Source organism: Monodelphis domestica, chromosome 5, assembly GCF_027887165.1.
Source record: "Monodelphis domestica isolate mMonDom1 chromosome 5, mMonDom1.pri, whole genome shotgun sequence".
Lineage (NCBI taxonomy): Eukaryota > Metazoa > Chordata > Mammalia > Didelphimorphia > Didelphidae > Monodelphis > Monodelphis domestica.
In genome coordinates this window covers 235,491,177-235,510,694 of record NC_077231.1, presented here as the reverse complement: position 1 = coordinate 235,510,694, position 19,518 = coordinate 235,491,177, and the positions used below count along the sequence as shown (strand labels likewise).

Below are 19,518 nucleotides of genomic sequence, written 5' to 3'. Positions count from 1 at the left end.
CAGTCTGTGCTTTGAAATCACATAGCTAGTTAGTGATCGAGCTAAGACCAGAATTCTGATATCTAGTTTTTATAGTACTATATATAAGTTCTAATTTAAGTATCTTATTTTCAGAAGTTTGCTATAGTATAGATAAAAAATATACTCTGAGACTCAGAAAGTAAAGCTATTTTGAAAAAGGTAATAACATTATTTAAAAGGAATAATAATACGGTATATTTTTAATGTGAGAGGAAGCATAATTAGAAGTTAGTGAGAGTGGTTCAGAGGACAAGACTAAATGAGAGAATTTATCAAGAAACAAAAGTATGAAAAACATTGTCTCTTTAGTAGACAGTCATTTCTTGAAAACCGAATAAACTAAGATGGATAGAGATTAATTACTTCCAGGGAAAGGTGAAAGATATTATTAAAAAAGTGATAAATTAGCCAAGAGTATTATGAATGTAATGAGGAGAGAGTATAGAGCTTTAGAGAGTAAGAGTCAGGCTGGTAGAGGGTCAATAGAGTTTCTTTTTACTGGAAAAATAAATCGAAAAGATTTGAGAATTAAAAGTGGCCTTTGAGAAATAATATATTATTTTCTTTCCAATCAGGGAAGATTTATAGGCATTAGGAGAATGAGAAAAAACCCAATTACTTTTTGTTTAGGAAAATTAATGTATGTGTTTGGAAACTGATTTGGAACGATCTGCTTTTAGCTACAGGCTGTTCCCCAAAATGTAAACTCCTGATTCTGAATGATCAGGCTATGGGACTAGGAATGAACATTGTCCACAAGAAGTTTAGTCACCTTCTGAGTACTCTGTATGCCTCTTTTAGGTACCTATTCATATATGTGTAATCTCTCCTTTAGAATGCAAGCTCTTGTGAGGGCAGGGGCTCTTCTGGCTTTGGTTTTATATCTCAATGGTTAAGAACTGTGCCTGGCACAGTGCATAAATACTAAGAGAGTTAATGATAATACTTGTGTGATCATGGGTAAGTCACAACCTCTGAGGTCTCAGTTTCCTAAACTGTAAAATGATGGGCATTTTCTTTTAAATTCTTACTTTCTTGTCTTAGAATCAATATTAAGTATCAGTTCCAAGGCAGAAGAGAGGAAAGGGCTAGGCAATCAGAATTGAATGACTTGCCCTGGGTCACACAGCTAGGAAGTGTCTGAGATTTGAACTCAGGACCTCCCCATCACTAAGTCTGGCTCTCTATCTATGGAGCCAATTTGCTGCCTCTAAAAGATAGGCTTTTGGTCAAATAACCTATTAGACAGCTTCTGGCTCTGAGTCTCATGAGCCTGTGACCTCGTCCAACATATTAATTTCATAAACTAGCAAATGGGTTCAGAAAGGTAACTGGTTCAAGGTTACACAGCTATATAGAAATAATACAACACTGGGAGCAGCTGCATTTGAAATCCAAGGAACTGGGTTCAGATCCTGCTCTTTCCCTGTGAAATGTCAGGCAAGTTACTCAGCTTCTCAGGGCTTTCCTTGTAAAATGAGGAGTGGGCTTCAAAAGATCTTCCAGCTCTAAATCTAGGGTTCCATTCTCAGATCTGTTGCCCTGCTGACTTCCTTTGGCAGTTTCCTCCTCCTTTCCCAGGCATGGAGCTTTCTTAGAGCCGAGGGGCCTTTTAAGCAAGTCCCAGGAACACTTTTGGGGGCTATTAAAAACCAAATGGTTCTTTATGTTCCCAGTGTGAGGAGATAACCTATCCCTGCAAGGTGGCCCTATGGTGCCCTTAAGGGGTTCTTGAGTTCTTAATAGCTTTTTGTGGCCCAAAACTGTAGAATTTACTCTTTGACAGGAGCTCTGTTATCCTAATCTAGGTCTCTTCTTATCAGAGGTTCTAGTCCTTATGGCAAGACCAGTTGGGTCCTACTACCTAAGGCCTGGCAAAAGCCCTAGACAAGGGTCTTCATTCTCCTGGGAACACACACAACACACTTACCTTGAGCCAAAATTGGTTGAATTGGTTCTGGGGGAGGCATAAAAATGTATAAAACATGACAATATGAGGCATTATGTCAAAACACAGAGACAGAAAATTCCCTCTATCATTTCGCCCTGCCAAAGCTTTCTCCCTGCAAAATCATAAAGCTGCTTACAGTGAATTAAATTGTGTCAACAAGATCAAGGGGCTGAAGATCAGATTACCTTATATAGAAAAGGGTTCATCAGCTATTCTGTCTGAGGAATTAGTGCTCCAGGACTGATTATTTTGAGCTCATTCAGTGTCCCACTGCTTGATGGGCATGGCCCAATATTCCTGGCTTTTTTACTCCTGGCCTTATGTTTGCATCTCAGTGGTATAGAAATCAGACTATTGATCATCACTTGTGCTAATTGTGTCTGTAAAGCTAAATTAAACCCAAACCAACTTATTTATCTCAAGGATTCAAAAGTATTTTTGCTACTTCCCTATATGCTAATTTCACTATTACACATTTTTAGGATATAAATTCTTGATTATAATTGTACTGTTAACATGATCACAGTAACCCAAGATTTTGATTATGTTCTGTATCTAATAAATGATTATAACACTTGGGAAAAATTACTGATTAAATGATTAAAACAAGCATTAGGTAGAAAAAAAGAAAATAAGATCACATTTATCATGTATTTTAGTTATTTGCATACACATCTTATTTCCTCTAGAAAAAGGTAAGTTTATGAGAGTAGAAGACATGTGTTTATGTGACTACCTCAGTGCCTAGTGTTTTACCCAAATGTTTGCCAAAATGAATTCACCTTAAGATCATTAAAATCTGACACTGTATTTTCTTTATGTAGGTAAAATTCTTTTTCTGCAAAAATGACATGAATATTTAAAACTGTATATGGCTTATACAAGTCATGATTCATTTTTGCCTACCTTGAATTATATATATGATTGTGGATGATATAGGTAGTACAGAAAACAAAATTATTATATAATCATTCTAGGAAAGAATGTGAAATTATGCAAATAAGATATCAAAAATGTTCATTCTTTTTAATCTTGAAATGTTCCTGTTAAGAATATACTCCAAGAAGGTCATTGATAAAAAGAAAGGACCAGTAGAAATTAAAATACTTGGAGCATTTTGTGGTAACAGAGCACTCTAAACAAAACATATGCCCATTGATCAGAGAATGCCTAAATGAATTGTAGTACATGAATGTAAAAGAATATTACTGTGCTATAAGAAAACAAGTTTGATGAATACTGAAAGGCCTGGACTTTTACAGAGAGTAAAGTAAGCAGAGCCAAGGAAAGAAACAATTTGCAAAATTAACTACAACAATACAAATGGAAGGAATAACAAATACTCTAGACCATTTAAAACAATGGCTGCAAAACTACAAAGAGTAAATGTGGTCTCTTGAAAAATATAAAAAGATGCTTTTCTTTATTCCTGTCCAAAGGTGAGGGTGGTCTACTGGCATGGAATGTTTAATTAAACATACTGTTAGATTTTCTCATTGTATTTTTGGTTTCATTTTTTTTTTCTTTTGCTCTTTTATCTTTGAAAATTTTTTGTATCAGGGGCCATCTCTGAGATGGTTTTGAAAGAGATGCAAAGGAAAACAAATGATTTAAAACAAAAGACATCAATAAAATTTGTTTTAAAAAAATTAAGTTGCCAAAGTTAAAGGAAACTACTATAGACAAACTATAAATGTGACTTAATGAAAACTGAAGTCAATGTCTATAAAATGACGAAAATGAATTGTTCACTAAATCATGGACTTCAGTTCTTTTTATGAAGCCAAAAAGATAAATTTAAGAGAAATAAAATAGATGACTTTACACAATGGGAAGTAAACTTATGGAACAATTTATTCTAAGAATAAGAATTAATAGATTCAGAAAAAATTTTAGGAGCACCCACAATTTTTGAAATTGGTATCATGAAGGACAACCATTCATGTCCTTAGTGCTATTTTAAGAGAACTAATACTGGGCTAGGTGAATCATGAATCTGACAGCAAATACTGTTAATGATTATTATATACTTAAATGAAGAGTTCATTAATTTATCATGAAAAAGGAGACATTTAATGTCATTAGTTAAAGTAGTCTAAAATATAACAATAATTCAAAATAGAGAGTAAGCGCTAGTTTTCAAAAGGAAAGAATTTCAATTATTTCCTTGAGGCAGCTAGGTGGCACAGTAATTGGAGAGCTGGATAGGAATCATGTAGACTGGAGTTTAAACTTGACCTCAGATCCTGAACAACAGCAGTAACACTTAACTTGTTTGCCTCAGTTTCCTCATTTATAAAATGAAGTTAATAGCAATACTTGGCTCTCTGGTTTACAGTGAGGATCAAATAAGATATTTGTAAAGTGCTTAGTGTAGTGGCTGGCATACAGTTGGCACTGAATAAATCCATCCATCCTTCCTTCCCTATTTCCCTTCTTCTCTCCCTCCTTCCCTCCTTCCCTCCTTCCTTCCTTCCTTCCTTCCTTCCTTCCTTCCTTCCTTCCTTCCTTCCTTCCTTCCTTCCTTCCTTCCTTCCTTCCTTCCTTCCTTCCTTCCTTCCTTCCTTCCTTCCTTCCTTCCTTCCTTTATTACTGTTAAATCAATTGCATACAAGTGAGGCCAGGAATTTCTAGTATTGTGCTGTATACATTTTAGACCTTCAGTATTTACTGTTAAGGAGGAGTATTGGGATGAAGCTTAGAGTTGTGATTCTCTGCTTTCTCTTTCTCTTTTTACTATATGATGTACAAAAACTAGAATACTACCCTTCCCCCCCCCCCCAAAGAACATTACTTGCCTAAAGAAATCATTGTGAGATATCTGAACAATTTCAGGGTAAATTAAATTCAAAAGGCATTTGTAGAAAACACTGTTCCAGACAAAGCTAACCCATGTATCTCCCTTAAGTCCCTCCACAGCGTTTTACACAAATATTTGTTGCTGCCCAAAACTAAATAAAACATAGTTTCTGCTGCAAGGAACTTCTGTTTTAGTAAGGGAGATAAAATATGTACAGTGTGATAACTACAGCACAAAATAGGACATGATAATCATGCTACACACTGAGAATGAGACTGCTATGCAAGATAAAGTATAGAAGGGGAAGAGGACAGAACCTTAGCCGATGTTCCCATTTAGGGGGTAGAGTAAGAAAAGGTATAAATAGAGAAGCAATGATTAGTTAGAAATGTATAAGGGGGATCATCAGGATAGTTTAGTATCAAAAAAGCCAAGGGAAGAGGGAGACAGTGATAAAAAATGTCAACTGCTATAGACAGCTTGGAGTAATAGTATAAATTTAAGTTCTTTAAATACAAGATTATTGGTTCAACTAATTCAGATGAATTGGTCAATCAATTCAAACAATGAATTTCAATTTACTGAATCAACTGTAGTTTGTTTAAATTGGGCTACATTTAATCTCATTTTAACGGTTAAGAAAACTTTAAAGAAAGGAAAATTTATGGATGATTTAAGCAGTTCATTTCAAATCCTGCTTTTGTCTAAGGACAAATCCTTAAGAAAATGTAGAAACTATATTTTAAAAAATCATACGTACCTTTTCTTCATAGAATTTTCTTCTTAATTTGGGATTTCTGGGAGGTTTAGTTCGCCTCAGCTTTCTGTACCACTTTCGAACAATATATCCTCTCCAATAGGCCTGTATTCTAAGGATACATATTTGATTGAAGAAAATTATTACCAAATAAGTACTGTCAGAGCATATACTTAAGTTATACATCAGGAAATCTTTTTACTGCAGACACAGCTGCTGATACATACTGCAGACCTTTCTGTATCATGCTATATGATCTTTTAGAGTAGATATGAAGAAAAAATTCATCCCTCAGAGGCCCAGCTAGTGATACGGTTCTCTGAATTTAATTAAGCTGGTCCTTGGAAAATATACAATCACTCTTTCACCTAATCACACTCCATTTTGTGAGACAATGCATATATATATATACATATATATATATGTATATGTATTTATACCCTTACCTTCCATCTTAGAGTCAATACTATGTATTGGTTCCAAGGCAGAAGAGAAGTAAAGGCTAGGCAATGGGAGCTAAATGACTTACCCAGGGTCACATAGCTAGGAAGTGTCTGAAGGCAGATTTGAACCTAGGATCTCAGGAACTGGCTCTCAATCCACTGAGCCACCCAGCTGCCCCTATTACATTATTTCTAATTACATAGTTCTCAATGGTTTTATTTTTAATTGGGTATTGGAATGATTCATGTTCTGATTGATCTGAAATAGTTCTTACCTTGTTGCACATTTTATTTTAAAAAGTCGAGCTCCATCATGTATCACTCTAGTCTGATACTGCTGCTTTCTACACAGAGGGCAAGTTTTTTTACCTGTGAACTTCTCAAAAGCCTGGAGACATGCCTGAGGAAAAAGTTCGCTTAAGATTTTGTGAGTAATTACTTATAAACAACACATTTACTTCTAATGTAATTACAGTGTTCTTTCTCCCATAATTATGAGAATGTCTAATTTAGATTATGATGTGAAAAAGTTTCATCAGCTATTAACACCCTCACGAATCCTGTTCCAAAAATCGTATTTTACAGGAATAAACATGAAGACATCAAAAACTTCTGGAAATCAACTGCTGTAAAGGTATATTGTTGTGTGTAAAGCTAACTAACATGAAGTTAAATCATGTGAATTAAGCTATCATTCACTTTGATGTACATTATTAATAACAATCTGTTATACAAACATTTGTGGTTCTTTTGTCACATAAAATTCACCATTTAAAAAACAGGATGAATTGTATTGTAGCCTTAAGTCATGTTTCCAACTATAAATGGTGATTAAGGATAAAATAAATGGCTCTTTTGGGAAGGCTTTAAATTGAGTAAGGTTAGGCTAGATTCTTTAAGTTACAAGAATGATGTATTGCATACTTTATTGTAAGAGTTAAAACAGGATTTACTTACTTTGTGAAATACATGGGAACATGAAAGCAGCACCTGTTGTTCACAGGAAAACAAAAAAATGTTTGAAGTTTAAATTAGTTTAAAAGAGATACACCACAAACATATTAATTAAAAGAAAACTTCTGAATGCAGTAAAGGTTAACCATGTTGTTGCTGCTTTTAGGGAAAAAACCCCAAAACACATCTGACCTCTGCTTTTTAAGTTTGAAAATTATAATGTTAAAGTTTAATCTAGAACACAAAAGAGAAGAAAAAATAATCTGTAACAGTTTAGTTTGAAGGCATAAATATGAAGTCAGACTGAATAAGCTGCATTTACCATTCTCCACTCATTTTAAACGGAGTTATTCAGATAGCAAAAGTAAAGCAATTAAGGAGAAGGTATATTTCTCAGGCAGATAATAAGAGTGATTGTATGTGGGTAAAGGGTAGTGGTAGAGATAGGAATAGAGGTGTGGGGGATGGTGAGGGAAGGAAGCAGAGAAATGTTAAGTAAATACTTTTTTTGGGTGCTTTGTTCCACCAAATGACACTCAAATTTAAGAAGCAATATATCATGAAGACATATGAATGACTCTATTTTTCAAAAAAAAAATGCTGAGAAAGTATGCTCACAAGCTTCATGAAAACTTCACCTTTCTCTGACCCAAATTCCCACCAAATGGTGGTCATCTGTGCCATGACAAAAGATAGAGCATTAAGCCCCCCCCCCCCAAAAAAAAAAGAATAAAAAAAGGCAGTTGGTTATTATGTGGAAGGAAGAACTGGCAAAGGGGTGAAACTAGAACAACGAGTATGCACTATTGAGCTGGCAAACACAAAAGGATTAGTGGCTAACAGCCAGCTGAAGGGAAAGCTTTCAGATTCAGTGGCTTTTTTCCCCCCTTCAGGGAAGAAAGTTAAGGAAACATGTAGGACAAAAAAAAAAAGAAAGAAAGAAAAAAGCCAAAGGCATTTCCCTTTTTTTGTGCAGAATCTGAAGTAACCTTTAATGAGCACATTCTTTAACACTCCCTGGTTAAGACTTAAACCTCAGCATAGCCAGACAGCCTGAATTTAGAAGTACTGTCCTGTTTTCACAAGAATTATCCTACCTGCCTTTGAGCAATCTATACTTTTCCCTTAAAGGAGGAAAATATGGGAAAAAATACAGTGTTTCCCTTCAGTCTTCCCTCCCCCACAAAAGTTAAAAATGCATGAACCCAGCAATCTAGGTCCTTTCTGAATAATTACCATTTAATCTGTCCAATAACTATCATATATGTAGACAATTACTCATCCTTTATTAAAAGGATCTTTTAAAGTATTTCATCAACAGATGCTTGAAGATATATTTTAATACAGTCAGAATTCTGTATATATAAGAACATGATAAAACAAAGTAAAATCTTTGTAAATATTTGCTACAGGGCAAATATTCTCTTAGATAACTAAAATAAATCAGTAATGGCAGTTAATGTGCTCCCAAAAAGGTTGTAGCAACAGAGATGCTAATGAGAACTAAATTCTAATCTGGTTGTGCTATAACTTCTTGGGTGGCCTCAAATGCATTCCTTGAACTATTTAATCTGTTTCCTCACCTGTAAAATGGGAATAATGTGCCTGTCTCACAGAGAGCTATGTGGGGTTGATTTAATCTCTTATTTCATAATCTCTCATGAAGAGAGAATCTGCTACTTTAATGTTTGGGTGGATACAAAATGTAAGAAAAATTTAAAAAGTAACTAGACAAATGAAGTTAATAATGAATTTATAGATAACTACATAAATAGAATATGCAGAAATAGACAAATATGCAAATAGCTTCTCTACTCATATCCTGCATTAGACAGACACTTTCCTGCCCTTCCTTCCTCAGAGTTTTTGTGACCATCTAGGATCTCCTGTTCTCCTTTCTTTCTTGATAACTTCATCAACTCTCAGTTTTCATCTCTATTCAGGTGGCTCCCAGATTACAGATCCAGCATCAGTCTCTCCTAAGTTTCTGTATTACTAGCTGCCTTTTGGATTTCAGACTGGAAGCCTTAGAGACATCTCAAACTCAACAAGTCTGATATTGAACTTTTTATCCTTTCCCCTAAATCCTTCCTTCTTTCCAACTTCCTCATTTCTGAGGAAGACACCAATATCCTTCCAGAGTCCCAGTTTTGTTAACTTCAGCATCATTCTGAATTTTTCACTCTCCCATATCAGACATACCCAATCAGTGGCCAAATCTTATTGTTTCTTTTTTTTTTTAACATCTCTCTCATGTATTCCTTCTCTTCATTTACACAGCTACCAATTTAATTCAGGCACTCACCATCTCTCAATTAGATAATTGCTACACCCTCCTCCTAATTGGTTTCCTTGTCTCAAGCCTATCCCCACTTTGGTCCATCTCCCATTGCTATCAAAGTCATTTTCTGTAAGCACAAATCTGATCATTGACCAACTCCAGTGGCTTCCTATCGCCTCTTAGAACCACATTTAAACCCCTCTGTTTAGCTTTTAAAACCACTCACAAACTGGCCCCAACCTACCTTTCCAGTATCCTTGTAAATAATTTCCTCTTGGACTCTGAAGATGGGCCAAACTGGCTTTTTCTCTGTTCCTTACCTAGTGTACTTGATAACCCATTTTAGCACCCTAGCCCTGGCCTATTAGCATACTAGAATAGCATACTCTTTCCTTACCTCTGCATCACAGACTCTCTCTCTCTTCCTCCAAAATACAGCTCAAGCACCTTCTTCTACATGCAGCCTTTTCTGATTCTCTCATATACTAGTGGCCCTCTTTCCCCAGCTACCTTGTATTTACTTTGAATATATTTGTGTTTATTAACTTTATATTTCTACTGTATGTGTTTTTATATATATTTGTCTCTCTTAGAATGTTAACTTATAAGTAGAGATTTGTTCTTTGTACTTGTATCCCCAAGACCTAGTACAGTTCTTGGCATGTAGTAGGACCTTAACAAATATTTGCTGATTGACTGACTGAAAATGTAAAGAATGAAGAGAAGTGAACAACTAGACCCCATGATCTTAAGGCCATTGACTATGCCTGAGGAAACCGTATAGGTTCTTAAAGTGTGACACACAAGAAGTGAACTCAGTTCAGTTAGTCAATTTGTTCATTAAATAAGCATGTAGTCTAAGGTTTTAGTGCACATGGGAGGATACAGAGAAGACCAACATCACTCCTGTGTCCCCCAGGAGTTTATAATCTAAATGGTGGTGGTGGGAGGGAGATGTGGCAGGAATAAGACATGAAAAAATGCAGTAAAAGGTATCATATAATATTTATAAACACAGTACTAAATCATATATCTCTCTGTGGTGTTGGAAGCTTAATGAATGATTATTAAGAATATTTAGTTTCTATAATCCAGAGAGATTTTCTCCATGTACTATGGAGGTAGTCACTCTAAATATAATTTCTTCTTATTTGGTCATGATTCATAAGGTTGTTTATTTCTTTAAACATTGAAATCCCTTATGAGAAAACCCCATTAGACTTCTAGAGGGCATCTGTCTCACTCATCCTCAAATCTCTTAAAAGTGCCTTGCACAGTCAATAAGTGTTTGTTGAATTGAACTTAACACTGGCTTGACAATATATTGTTAACACTCTACTATGTCCATTTGGTTATTGTTATTGTTGAACCACCACAGAATCCCCCAAGATCTATTCAGAGGGAAGAGCCTGAGCAAGGCCAGGGACTTGTCACTCTGAGATGGGAAAGTGAACCTCTATTAAATTTCCATTATTCTTTAGAATGTCTTTCAGTTTGGCTTGGCCAATAATAGTGATCAAAGGACAGGCCCAGCTGGGATCTGGAGTTTAAAATTAGCTAGAAAATTGCTCTAGGTGAAAGAATCAGGCAATAAAGGTATAAAGATTCAGATTTAGGCTAGTAGTTTGTACAATATAGTTAGAAGAGGTGACTATCATGAAGGCCTAAGTGAAATGGCTAGTAGAATTTATGTCAGAACTAGCCAAGAGAAAGATAGGAAAAAACAAGAGAGAACAGTTTTTCAAGACCAGAGATTTCCAGATAACAGACCAAGGAGAGACCAAGGCCCCAACATTGGGAGAGGTAGCTTTGGAGCCCAGACAGGAAAGAGTCCTCCTCTCTTTTAGTAAATCCTGGGAGGGGAAGGGCAAGGAACACTTTTTGGCTACAGTCAGGGGTCAGGGTGAAATATCTCCTCATGTTATTCTTAAGCAGATTCCAGAGGACTGGAAAACAATTCCCCAAAGAGAAATCCATAGCAAGGGAATTAAAAGAAGTTAATATCAAATATGAAACTATACCAAAGGAAGTTAGGTAGAAGGGAAATCCACCATTGTATTACATTTACTCTGATATATAAGATAGTGAAGGGGGTTATGGAAGATATTAAAAACAGGTAAATTAAATAGCTTAAAGTTACAGAGCAATCTATACTAATTTTGATATAGACATATTATTCCTAGACCCTGTGTCACTAACGTCAAATGGCCTTTCTGCATATTACTTGTGCCTGGAGTTCAAATTCTTCTCTACATATTGAACATGGATGCATAGAATCCCCTTGTTTTATGGACCTCTCCTTCACTTTTTCCCATTCTTCTGTTGATAGTGGCAATGGAGGACATTCAGTCAAGCCCAACTTTTGTGCTAAAGTTAAAAAAAAAAGAAAAAAATCTCAATTTAAAATATATTTTACAATATTGAACTTACATAAGATAATTGTAAGAAGTATTTTTCTAAGCACATTAAAATCAATTTTAATATATCTTAGTATTACCCTTATGTTTATACACAGTTATATAGCTTACCTTTTTCTCTAAGGTAGGAGAAAGTAATATCATGAAAAAAAGCATATTAACTCTTATATTTTTTCTTATATGATAGTCAGCCAACTAACCAATTTAATGAAAATGTACTGTTTGCCCAGAACTAGACTAGGCATCAGAGGAAAAACAGATTAAGTGTAAGACAATTGCTGACAGGCAGGGGCTATCAAATCTGTTTGGAAAATTAAGATTTAAAGGAGAAGCAATTAGAAAAATGAATTAATCTTTTCATTGTTAAGACTTAATAGGTGGAAGGGTTGGAGAAAATAAAAGCCAAAGAGGCACCAATGTGAAAAAAAATCATGGCTATGAATTTACCAACAAAGTTGACTTCTAGATCTTTAGATATATCAAAATGCTATTTTTAGGCATTGTTGCACCCAAATGATGGCAACATGGAGGACATCCCAAATTTTTAAAAATACCCTTTGTTAAATAGCTAGGTTCCCTTATGTCATATTATGTTATTTTATTTTTTAAAAACCTTTCCTTCTGTCTTAGAAACTATAATGTATCTGACTTCCAAGGCAGAGAAGAACAAGTGCTAGGCAATTGGGGTTAAGTGATTTGCTTAGACAGCTAGGCAATGTCTGAGGACATTTTTGAACCCAGAACCTCCCGGTCTCCAGGCCTGACTCTCAATCTACTGAATCATCTAGCTTCCCCTAGTTTCATTATGTTATTATGGATTGTTAAGTCTTCTTTCCCAAGGTGGTTAAAAATTCTGTGCAAATCAAATTTTGCAAATACCATCCTATATAGATAGCCTCCAACAATGCCTTATTCCGAAGTTTCATCATGGCTTAGAGGGGAAGCTAGATCTGGAAGATACAAGTTTTATCTTGTAATTGTTGATAGATTAACAAAAAGACCTGAAGCTTTCCCATCTAATACTAATACAGCTAGCTTTGTGGTGAAAATGTTGCTTAAGGAAATTGTTCCTAGGTTTGGTGTACCACTTACCATAGATTCTGATAAAGGATCTCATTTCACACAAAATATCCCTTAGTGCTAGAATAACACCTAAATATCACATTCCTTATTATCCACAAAGTTCAGGTCAACTGGAGCGTGTGAATAGGGAACTCAAGACTACGGTAGGGAAAATTTGTGTTGAAACTCATCTAAAATGGCCAGATATTCTTCCCATAGCTTTGTTTTACCTATGTACAAGACCAAGAGTAGACTTACATATATCATCTTATGAAATGTTCTTCGCACATGTTCCATTGCAGGCAAAAACTTGTAAGACTGTTTATACATTTCTCTTAGGAGGAGATGGTCAACTTGCTTCATATTTAAGTGCATTACAACAACAGCTTACAGAACTGCATGATATGGGAGTAATTGATCCAATCTGGTTCATTGGATTATTCTTTTCATAATTTTCAACCAGATGATATGGTATATGTGAAAATTTTTGCAAAAACATCAGCAACCAAAAGAGTTGGGTAGATCCTTAAAAAGTTGTATTAGTTTCACCTTCTTCAGTGAAAGTATTAGAAAGAGATTCATGGCATCATTGCTTACATATTAAATTAGTTCCTATAATGAAATGAATATAATTCCTATAATGAAAATGTAGCAATTGTAGAAGAAAATGAAGAATGAAGAAGAAAAAATCACGAGGAGCCAAGATTCATCAGTCAAATAGAGTCTACAGTCAGAAAGATCAGTAAAGAGAGGACCATTCCAGTGGAAGAGGACATTCAGTTGGAAGAGGACATTGTGGATGAAGAAGATTCAGAAAATTGATGGACATTGTAAAAAGACTGAAAGATTTAGAAATTTATAAATATTAAATATATTAATATAATTGGATATATTAATATAAATATTAAGAAGATAAAGACTTTGAAGGGAATTTTCAATGAAGAGAATAAAGTGATTAATGGACTAATGGTTTTAAGGAATTTGGGGAATGTAATATAACATAATATAACATATATTCACAGGCATTCATAAATACATTTTACTACCATGGATTCTGGAGAGGAAGAATTCTTCAAACAAGTTGAGAAGAGAAGGAATAATCAGAAGTGTTGGTAAGATTATTGCATGTAACAGTAACACAACAATAACACAACAGTAACAATAACATAACACTAACAAAGCAACATAACATAGCATCATGAATAACAGCATAACAAAAACACACAAAAACATACACATAGTTAGGGTACATTGATTCACTAGGTGAATGAGTGAAACAATGCATAGCTAGATACTAACGATGTTATAGTTAGTTATAAAGAAGTTAGTTACTAACAAAAAATAGTTAGCCACTTAGTTTAGTATAGGAATATAGGTAGATAGGAGATTTTATTAAGAAAGGGCTTTAGTTAGATAGATTAGAGTTTAAGATTGATAAGATAAGGTAAGATACTGAATTACACTACAAAATACTTGCAATATACATAGCAACATACATTACATAGCACATGACATATAACATCACATATCACACAAAAATGTAAATATATATAAATAGTGTGTATTATAGTTAGGATTATGAAATTAACTGTATTACAGTATATTTATATGTGACAGTATACATGTGTATGTGTACAGCATACACGTATATATTGGATGTATTATATTTATATATGTAAATTTTATATAGATCATTTATGTTTAATTTTACCTATTGTTAAATGTATTTTGCATAAGTAAGTTTGATGGTTTGGTTTAATTTTTTTTTGGTAAAACTTATACAATGTTGTGTTTATTGTATTTTTCAAAAAAATTGTGTAAGTTTGCTGTTTATTTGCTGTTTATGCATTGCAATAGTAGAATTTTCTGTATTAGTTGATAATAGTATTTTATGATTTTAATGTTTTGCATGAATTTGTGTTTATATTTTGATTTTGATGTTATTTGCTCGTTTTGCTTTTGCATGTTTGATCTGTATTTTTAACTTTGTAATTGTTCCTTGTATAACTTCCTTTTTCCTTTCCTTGATTAAATCCCTAGAATAGGATAGTATTAGATAGGATAAGATAATTGAATGTAGGTTGTTTATTATTTTGGATAGAAATTTTAGTTTAAGGAATATGTAAGTTTGTTAAGTGCACAAAGGCCAAAATAATGTTTTTAATATGATTTTGGCTTTGTTCAAAGGGGGGACCACAGTAAGGGATTTCTAGCAGGGCATAACAAGACAGGCTGACAGCATGGGATGCTGCAAAACAAGATTCCAGAGAGCAAGGACTGGATCAACATTCTAAGCACTGGGTAGCTGAGAGACAGTTGGGGACTGACAGTTGAGAACTGGGAGTGTCTCTCTGGAAGAAGACAGAGAAGGTGTGGAGGTATCTCTCTCTGAAGAAAAACAACTTTGGAGCTGCCAGGGAATTGGACCATCTTCAAGGATGGGTTGAGTGAGTGATTACCCCACATTGGTGGATAGTGTATGTGTGTTAATCCTCATTCCGCCTTGAATCCTGTGAAGGACTCTTCATCCTGAGGTGGTTTGACCCAAAGGAGGACTCTGGTATAAGAATCTTGCGCCCTATTGACTTTACAAATCCCTCTTTATCTTTAATTACTCCTTTAATTGGTTAGGTTAAGATAATTTAGAAAGTTTAAAGTTTTAATATCTGGGTGGGGTTAGAAGTAAGTTATTCCCTGATTCCCTTTCCCTTCCTTTCTCCCTTTAGTTAAATAAACTTTTATTTTATATTTATATATAGTTTGAACCCTTCCTTGAACCCTCCCCATAACAGGAGTCACAATGGATTGTGTCTGCCTCTCTGAGAGCAGAGATGCTCCCTCCTTCCCTTTTTGTCTCATCCTTAATAGAAACTTCTTTGTAACTGTAATGATTCATTAGATTTTGCATTGTTTTGGCACTAGCAACTCATGAAGACCATCTCCTGTAGGAGTAATTACACTGAAGAAATGACAGATCTTTGAAATATCAAAATATATTCAACATAATTTAAAAAGCTTGCTACTGACCCCAGTCAAACAGTGAAGCCAATCCCTTGCAGACTCCTTTTGTTAAAAAGAAGCTTTTCCCTAAAATTTTTTTTTTGTCACTTGAATTCTCCTCTATCCAGCTTGCTTGAAGTGGAACAATACTTGTCTAAATAGATTCACTAAGAAATTTGACTGTTAAAAATGTGAAATCTCTGGCTTATGAATTAGATTCAAGAATAACTTTTTCATTCAGTTATCAATTCTTAACTCTGTCTCTGGCAACTAGTTAAAATTTAGGAGACAGATAAATTTGCTTTGCACAGGAAAAGTGTTGTGAGCATAACTTACCTATCTTCAATTCAGCTTTTTATTCAGCAACTTTGGTTAGATAAGCAAAGACCAAGCAGCAAGCAAAAAAAGAATTCTACTACTAAAGGAAGGTGGCTCAGTAGACGAAGAGCCAGGCCTGGACATAGGAAGTCCTGGATTCAAATGTGGCCTAGGAAACTTCCTTGCTGTGTGACCCTGGGCAATTTGCTTAACCTCAAATGCCCAGCCTTTGCTGTTCTTCTGCCTTGGAACCAATACTTAGTATTGACTTTAAGACAGAAAGTAAGGGTTTTAAAAAACGAAACAGATGTTATAAATTCTAGGAACAAACAGACTGAAAAATATGCATGTTATGCACAAAAGAGACACTCAGGCCTTTACCCAAAGATAATTTACTCTTAGTTGGAACACAATCCTAACAAGTAAGATTATCTAGTTTACAGAGATTGGAATAGCAAATTAGGTAAAGTAGACAATATAGGTATGGGTACTCTGACAGCCATAGGTAATAATAAGAAGTTGGAGATAGAGAAATTATAAAAAGAAAACATGAATTAAAAAAAAACACATTAATTAGCCTTGGGTCATTACTTCAATTGGCTTTGAGGATACAACCATGCCTTTAAGCACAATACAGTTAATTGGTGTTTATACTAAATATAATGTTTATTATATTTATGTTATGTTATCTCTATGATGTTAGAGAAAGTTGATGTTATGTTTAAGAAGGCAAGGAAGTATATAATAAGATTTCTATTCAAAAAATTAAAAAAAATAATAGGTATAGCTACTACGTAAACTCTTGGTTGTTTAGAAAATGTGGCTTTCTAAGATGACATTTCCTGAGAGTTTTGGATAGTCCATTTTACTGTAAAGTTACATTTTATAATGCCCTATAGATGAAGATTTAAAATGATTTAAAACTAAGCCTGGAAGTGCACATGTGTAGACTCTAAATCTGGTGGACTGCTTGAGTCCAGCCTTACTGAACGGCAGTAAGGCTGAAACTTATTGGATGTTCGCAGTAAGTAAGTTCGCAGTTTGGCACCAATATTGCTGGGAATGAAGGGCTATCAGCTTTCCTAAGGAAGGGTGAACCAGTTCAGGTAAGTAAGAAAAATGGAGAAGATTCAAACTACTCTGCCTGTCATTATTAGGGATATAGACCAAAAGTGCATTTCCAGTCTAGATGAGATAATGAGACCCAATCTCAAAACAATTAACATTTATATTTAACTCTATAAATATTGAAAAATTAATTGGTCATCCCTTTAATAGGATCACCATGTTGATCCAAAAAGAAGCCATATATCCTAAAATTAGATCTTTGAAAGGAAATATATTCACCTGCAGTGAAAAATAATTGCCCAAAATATTGAATTAAAAAAACATTGATCACGAGAAGAAATATTTCAGAGAAGAAATATTTTTTTCCTAAAAGTAATTTTTTTTGCCACACAAAAATATCAGGCAGCTTGGTATGGAACATAGGTAAATTGGAACATTTAGAAAAATCAGGTAAATAAGGAGCTTTTTGAGAAGAGGACTAATCCTCTCACCTCTCACTTGGCTATTCTTCCCCATCCCTCATCTCTCTCACTTTATTCTTCCCTAAAGTAAAAAGATTGGGAGTTCACTCTTCCTGACTGCCCCTTCCGCACTCTTCTGCCATGCCTTTGAGCTCCACTGACTCCTCTGCATCTATAATCAGCCTGGGGGGTGGGGTGGGGAGGAGTGGTGGAGAGGAAAGCTTCAAGGGACCAGGAACAGACTGTGGCTCATCTCCCACCAGCCTCTCTCAGCATCTTCTCCAGCTTGAGGATGTTGGAGAAAGGAGAGAGTTGATCTCTATTTCTAAGGGATATGGGCAGTTATGCTCAGACTTGACAAGGGGAAGAGGTCTATATTAAGAATGTAATTATATGTTACATTTGGTATGGGAGTGGGTGAGAGGGAAGCATGGTCTTATATTCAGACCAATGTGGTACATGCTTTTTCTACCTTCTTGATGACTCTGGATCATCGTATCAAATATTAGTTATTATTTTATGTAGTTCATTCAAATACATAGGTCTAAATAGTCTGATCCTAGAAACTTCCATATTTTGAAAACTCATTTGCATCTTTCTTATAAAGACAAAGTGAAGGATATATATAGTCATATGACATCCAGGGTAATATATAGGGTGTCCCCAAAGTCCTGTGGCAGTTATAAGTTTCAATGACTTAGAACTGCTCTAGGACTTTGGGGAAATTGTGTATGAGAAGACTAGCTGCTTTATTCCTATTGAATTAAAGGCCAAAGACGCCATCTTCCACATAATTTTTTTGTCTTTTAGGAAATATTAAATATTCACAATTTCTATCAATGTCCTTTGACTTGTCAACAGCATTTAAAACTTCTAAATAACACAGTGAGCCATGAGTCAACTTTAAATTAATCATTTTATTCAATTACTAAGTGAATATTTATTGAACTACTGCTATAGGCAAAGTGCTTCTAATTCACTTGCATGATGTTTTTTCTTTTCTTTTTTTTTTAAACCCTTACCTTTTCAAGTTTATTGTTTCAAGGCAGAAGATCAGTAAGGGCTAGGCAAATAGAGTTAAGTGACTTGCCCAGGGTCATACATTTAGAAAGTGTCTGAGACCACTTTTGAACCCAGGACCTCCAGGTTCTAGGCCTAGCTTTCAATCCACTGAGCCACCTAGCTGCCTCTACATGATGTTTGTTTTAAGGGTATGATGGCATAGTTTTTTTTTAACATTTCAGGAATTGTGCTAGAATACTTTGGATGGCCCTTATTCCAAACACTAAACATTTTTCATGACCAGACTAAAAAGATGACACGGTAGTCCACAATTTCCTCCCCATTGTCTGACTTGCATTCTAGGTACAACATGAAGAATTACATCATTAAATTTATAAAAGATTTTAAGCCCTGTATAATGTCTGTGGCTTGAAAAGCTACAAAAATGTTCTGTAGAATTATGCTTACTAGTTCTTTTTTCCCTAATTCTATCTCAATTAGAACTTCAACAGGCACCTCCACCAGGAATAAACAGAGCTCATTCAACTACAGTTGTTCATTGTAATTTTTTTTTTCAATCAAATTAGGCCAGAAATGAAAATACATTCTGACATTTGCCCAGCTTCCATCTTGCTGCTTGTGCATTCATTATCGTATAGCCTGGTTCACCAGTGATGATGACCTTTTAGAGATGGAGTGCTGCACCCTGTCCCCACCTCCCACCCCCAGACCACGTGCCTTGCCCCTCCCTCCTTACTCCACACAAGTGAGGCAGAAAGTGCTCCCATTGGGCTGCTGGATGAGTGAAGTGAGGAATGTCCTTAGCTAGTGTAGAAAGGGGGAGGGGAGTTCCCTGAAAGCTCTACTCCCAGCTCTATTGCTTATGAGTCCCCCACCTTACCCCCTGGGTGCTCTCATTGGGCTGCTGGGCAGAGGGGTGGGGGATGTGAAACAATGTAATTAGGCAGGTGGAGAGGGGGAGG

At 35.1% G+C, this 19,518-nt stretch overlaps 1 protein-coding gene and 1 long non-coding RNA gene across 9 annotated transcripts in view; one reads left to right on the top strand and one right to left on the bottom strand.

The window, feature by feature from the left end:
* Window positions 1-19,518, bottom strand: part of RNF32 (ring finger protein 32) — a 74,649-nt gene that overhangs the window by 23,217 nt on the left and 31,914 nt on the right. For all 8 annotated transcript variants that reach the window (XM_056799964.1, XM_056799963.1, XM_056799966.1 and 5 more), the window contains 4 exons: window positions 11,432-11,574; window positions 6,930-6,962; window positions 6,248-6,372; window positions 5,533-5,641 (listed from right to left, as the gene is read on the bottom strand). In XM_056799964.1, the coding sequence (XP_056655942.1) occupies window positions 5,533-5,641; window positions 6,248-6,372; window positions 6,930-6,962; window positions 11,432-11,574 (410 nt within the window). The remainder of the gene's footprint in view (window positions 1-5,532; window positions 5,642-6,247; window positions 6,373-6,929; window positions 6,963-11,431; window positions 11,575-19,518) is intronic.
* LOC130454621 (uncharacterized) lies at window positions 5,629-15,432 on the top strand. Its single transcript, XR_008912366.1, has 4 exons — window positions 5,629-6,399; window positions 6,558-6,606; window positions 13,709-13,798; window positions 14,874-15,432. It is a non-coding gene; the product is annotated as an uncharacterized LOC130454621 (long non-coding RNA).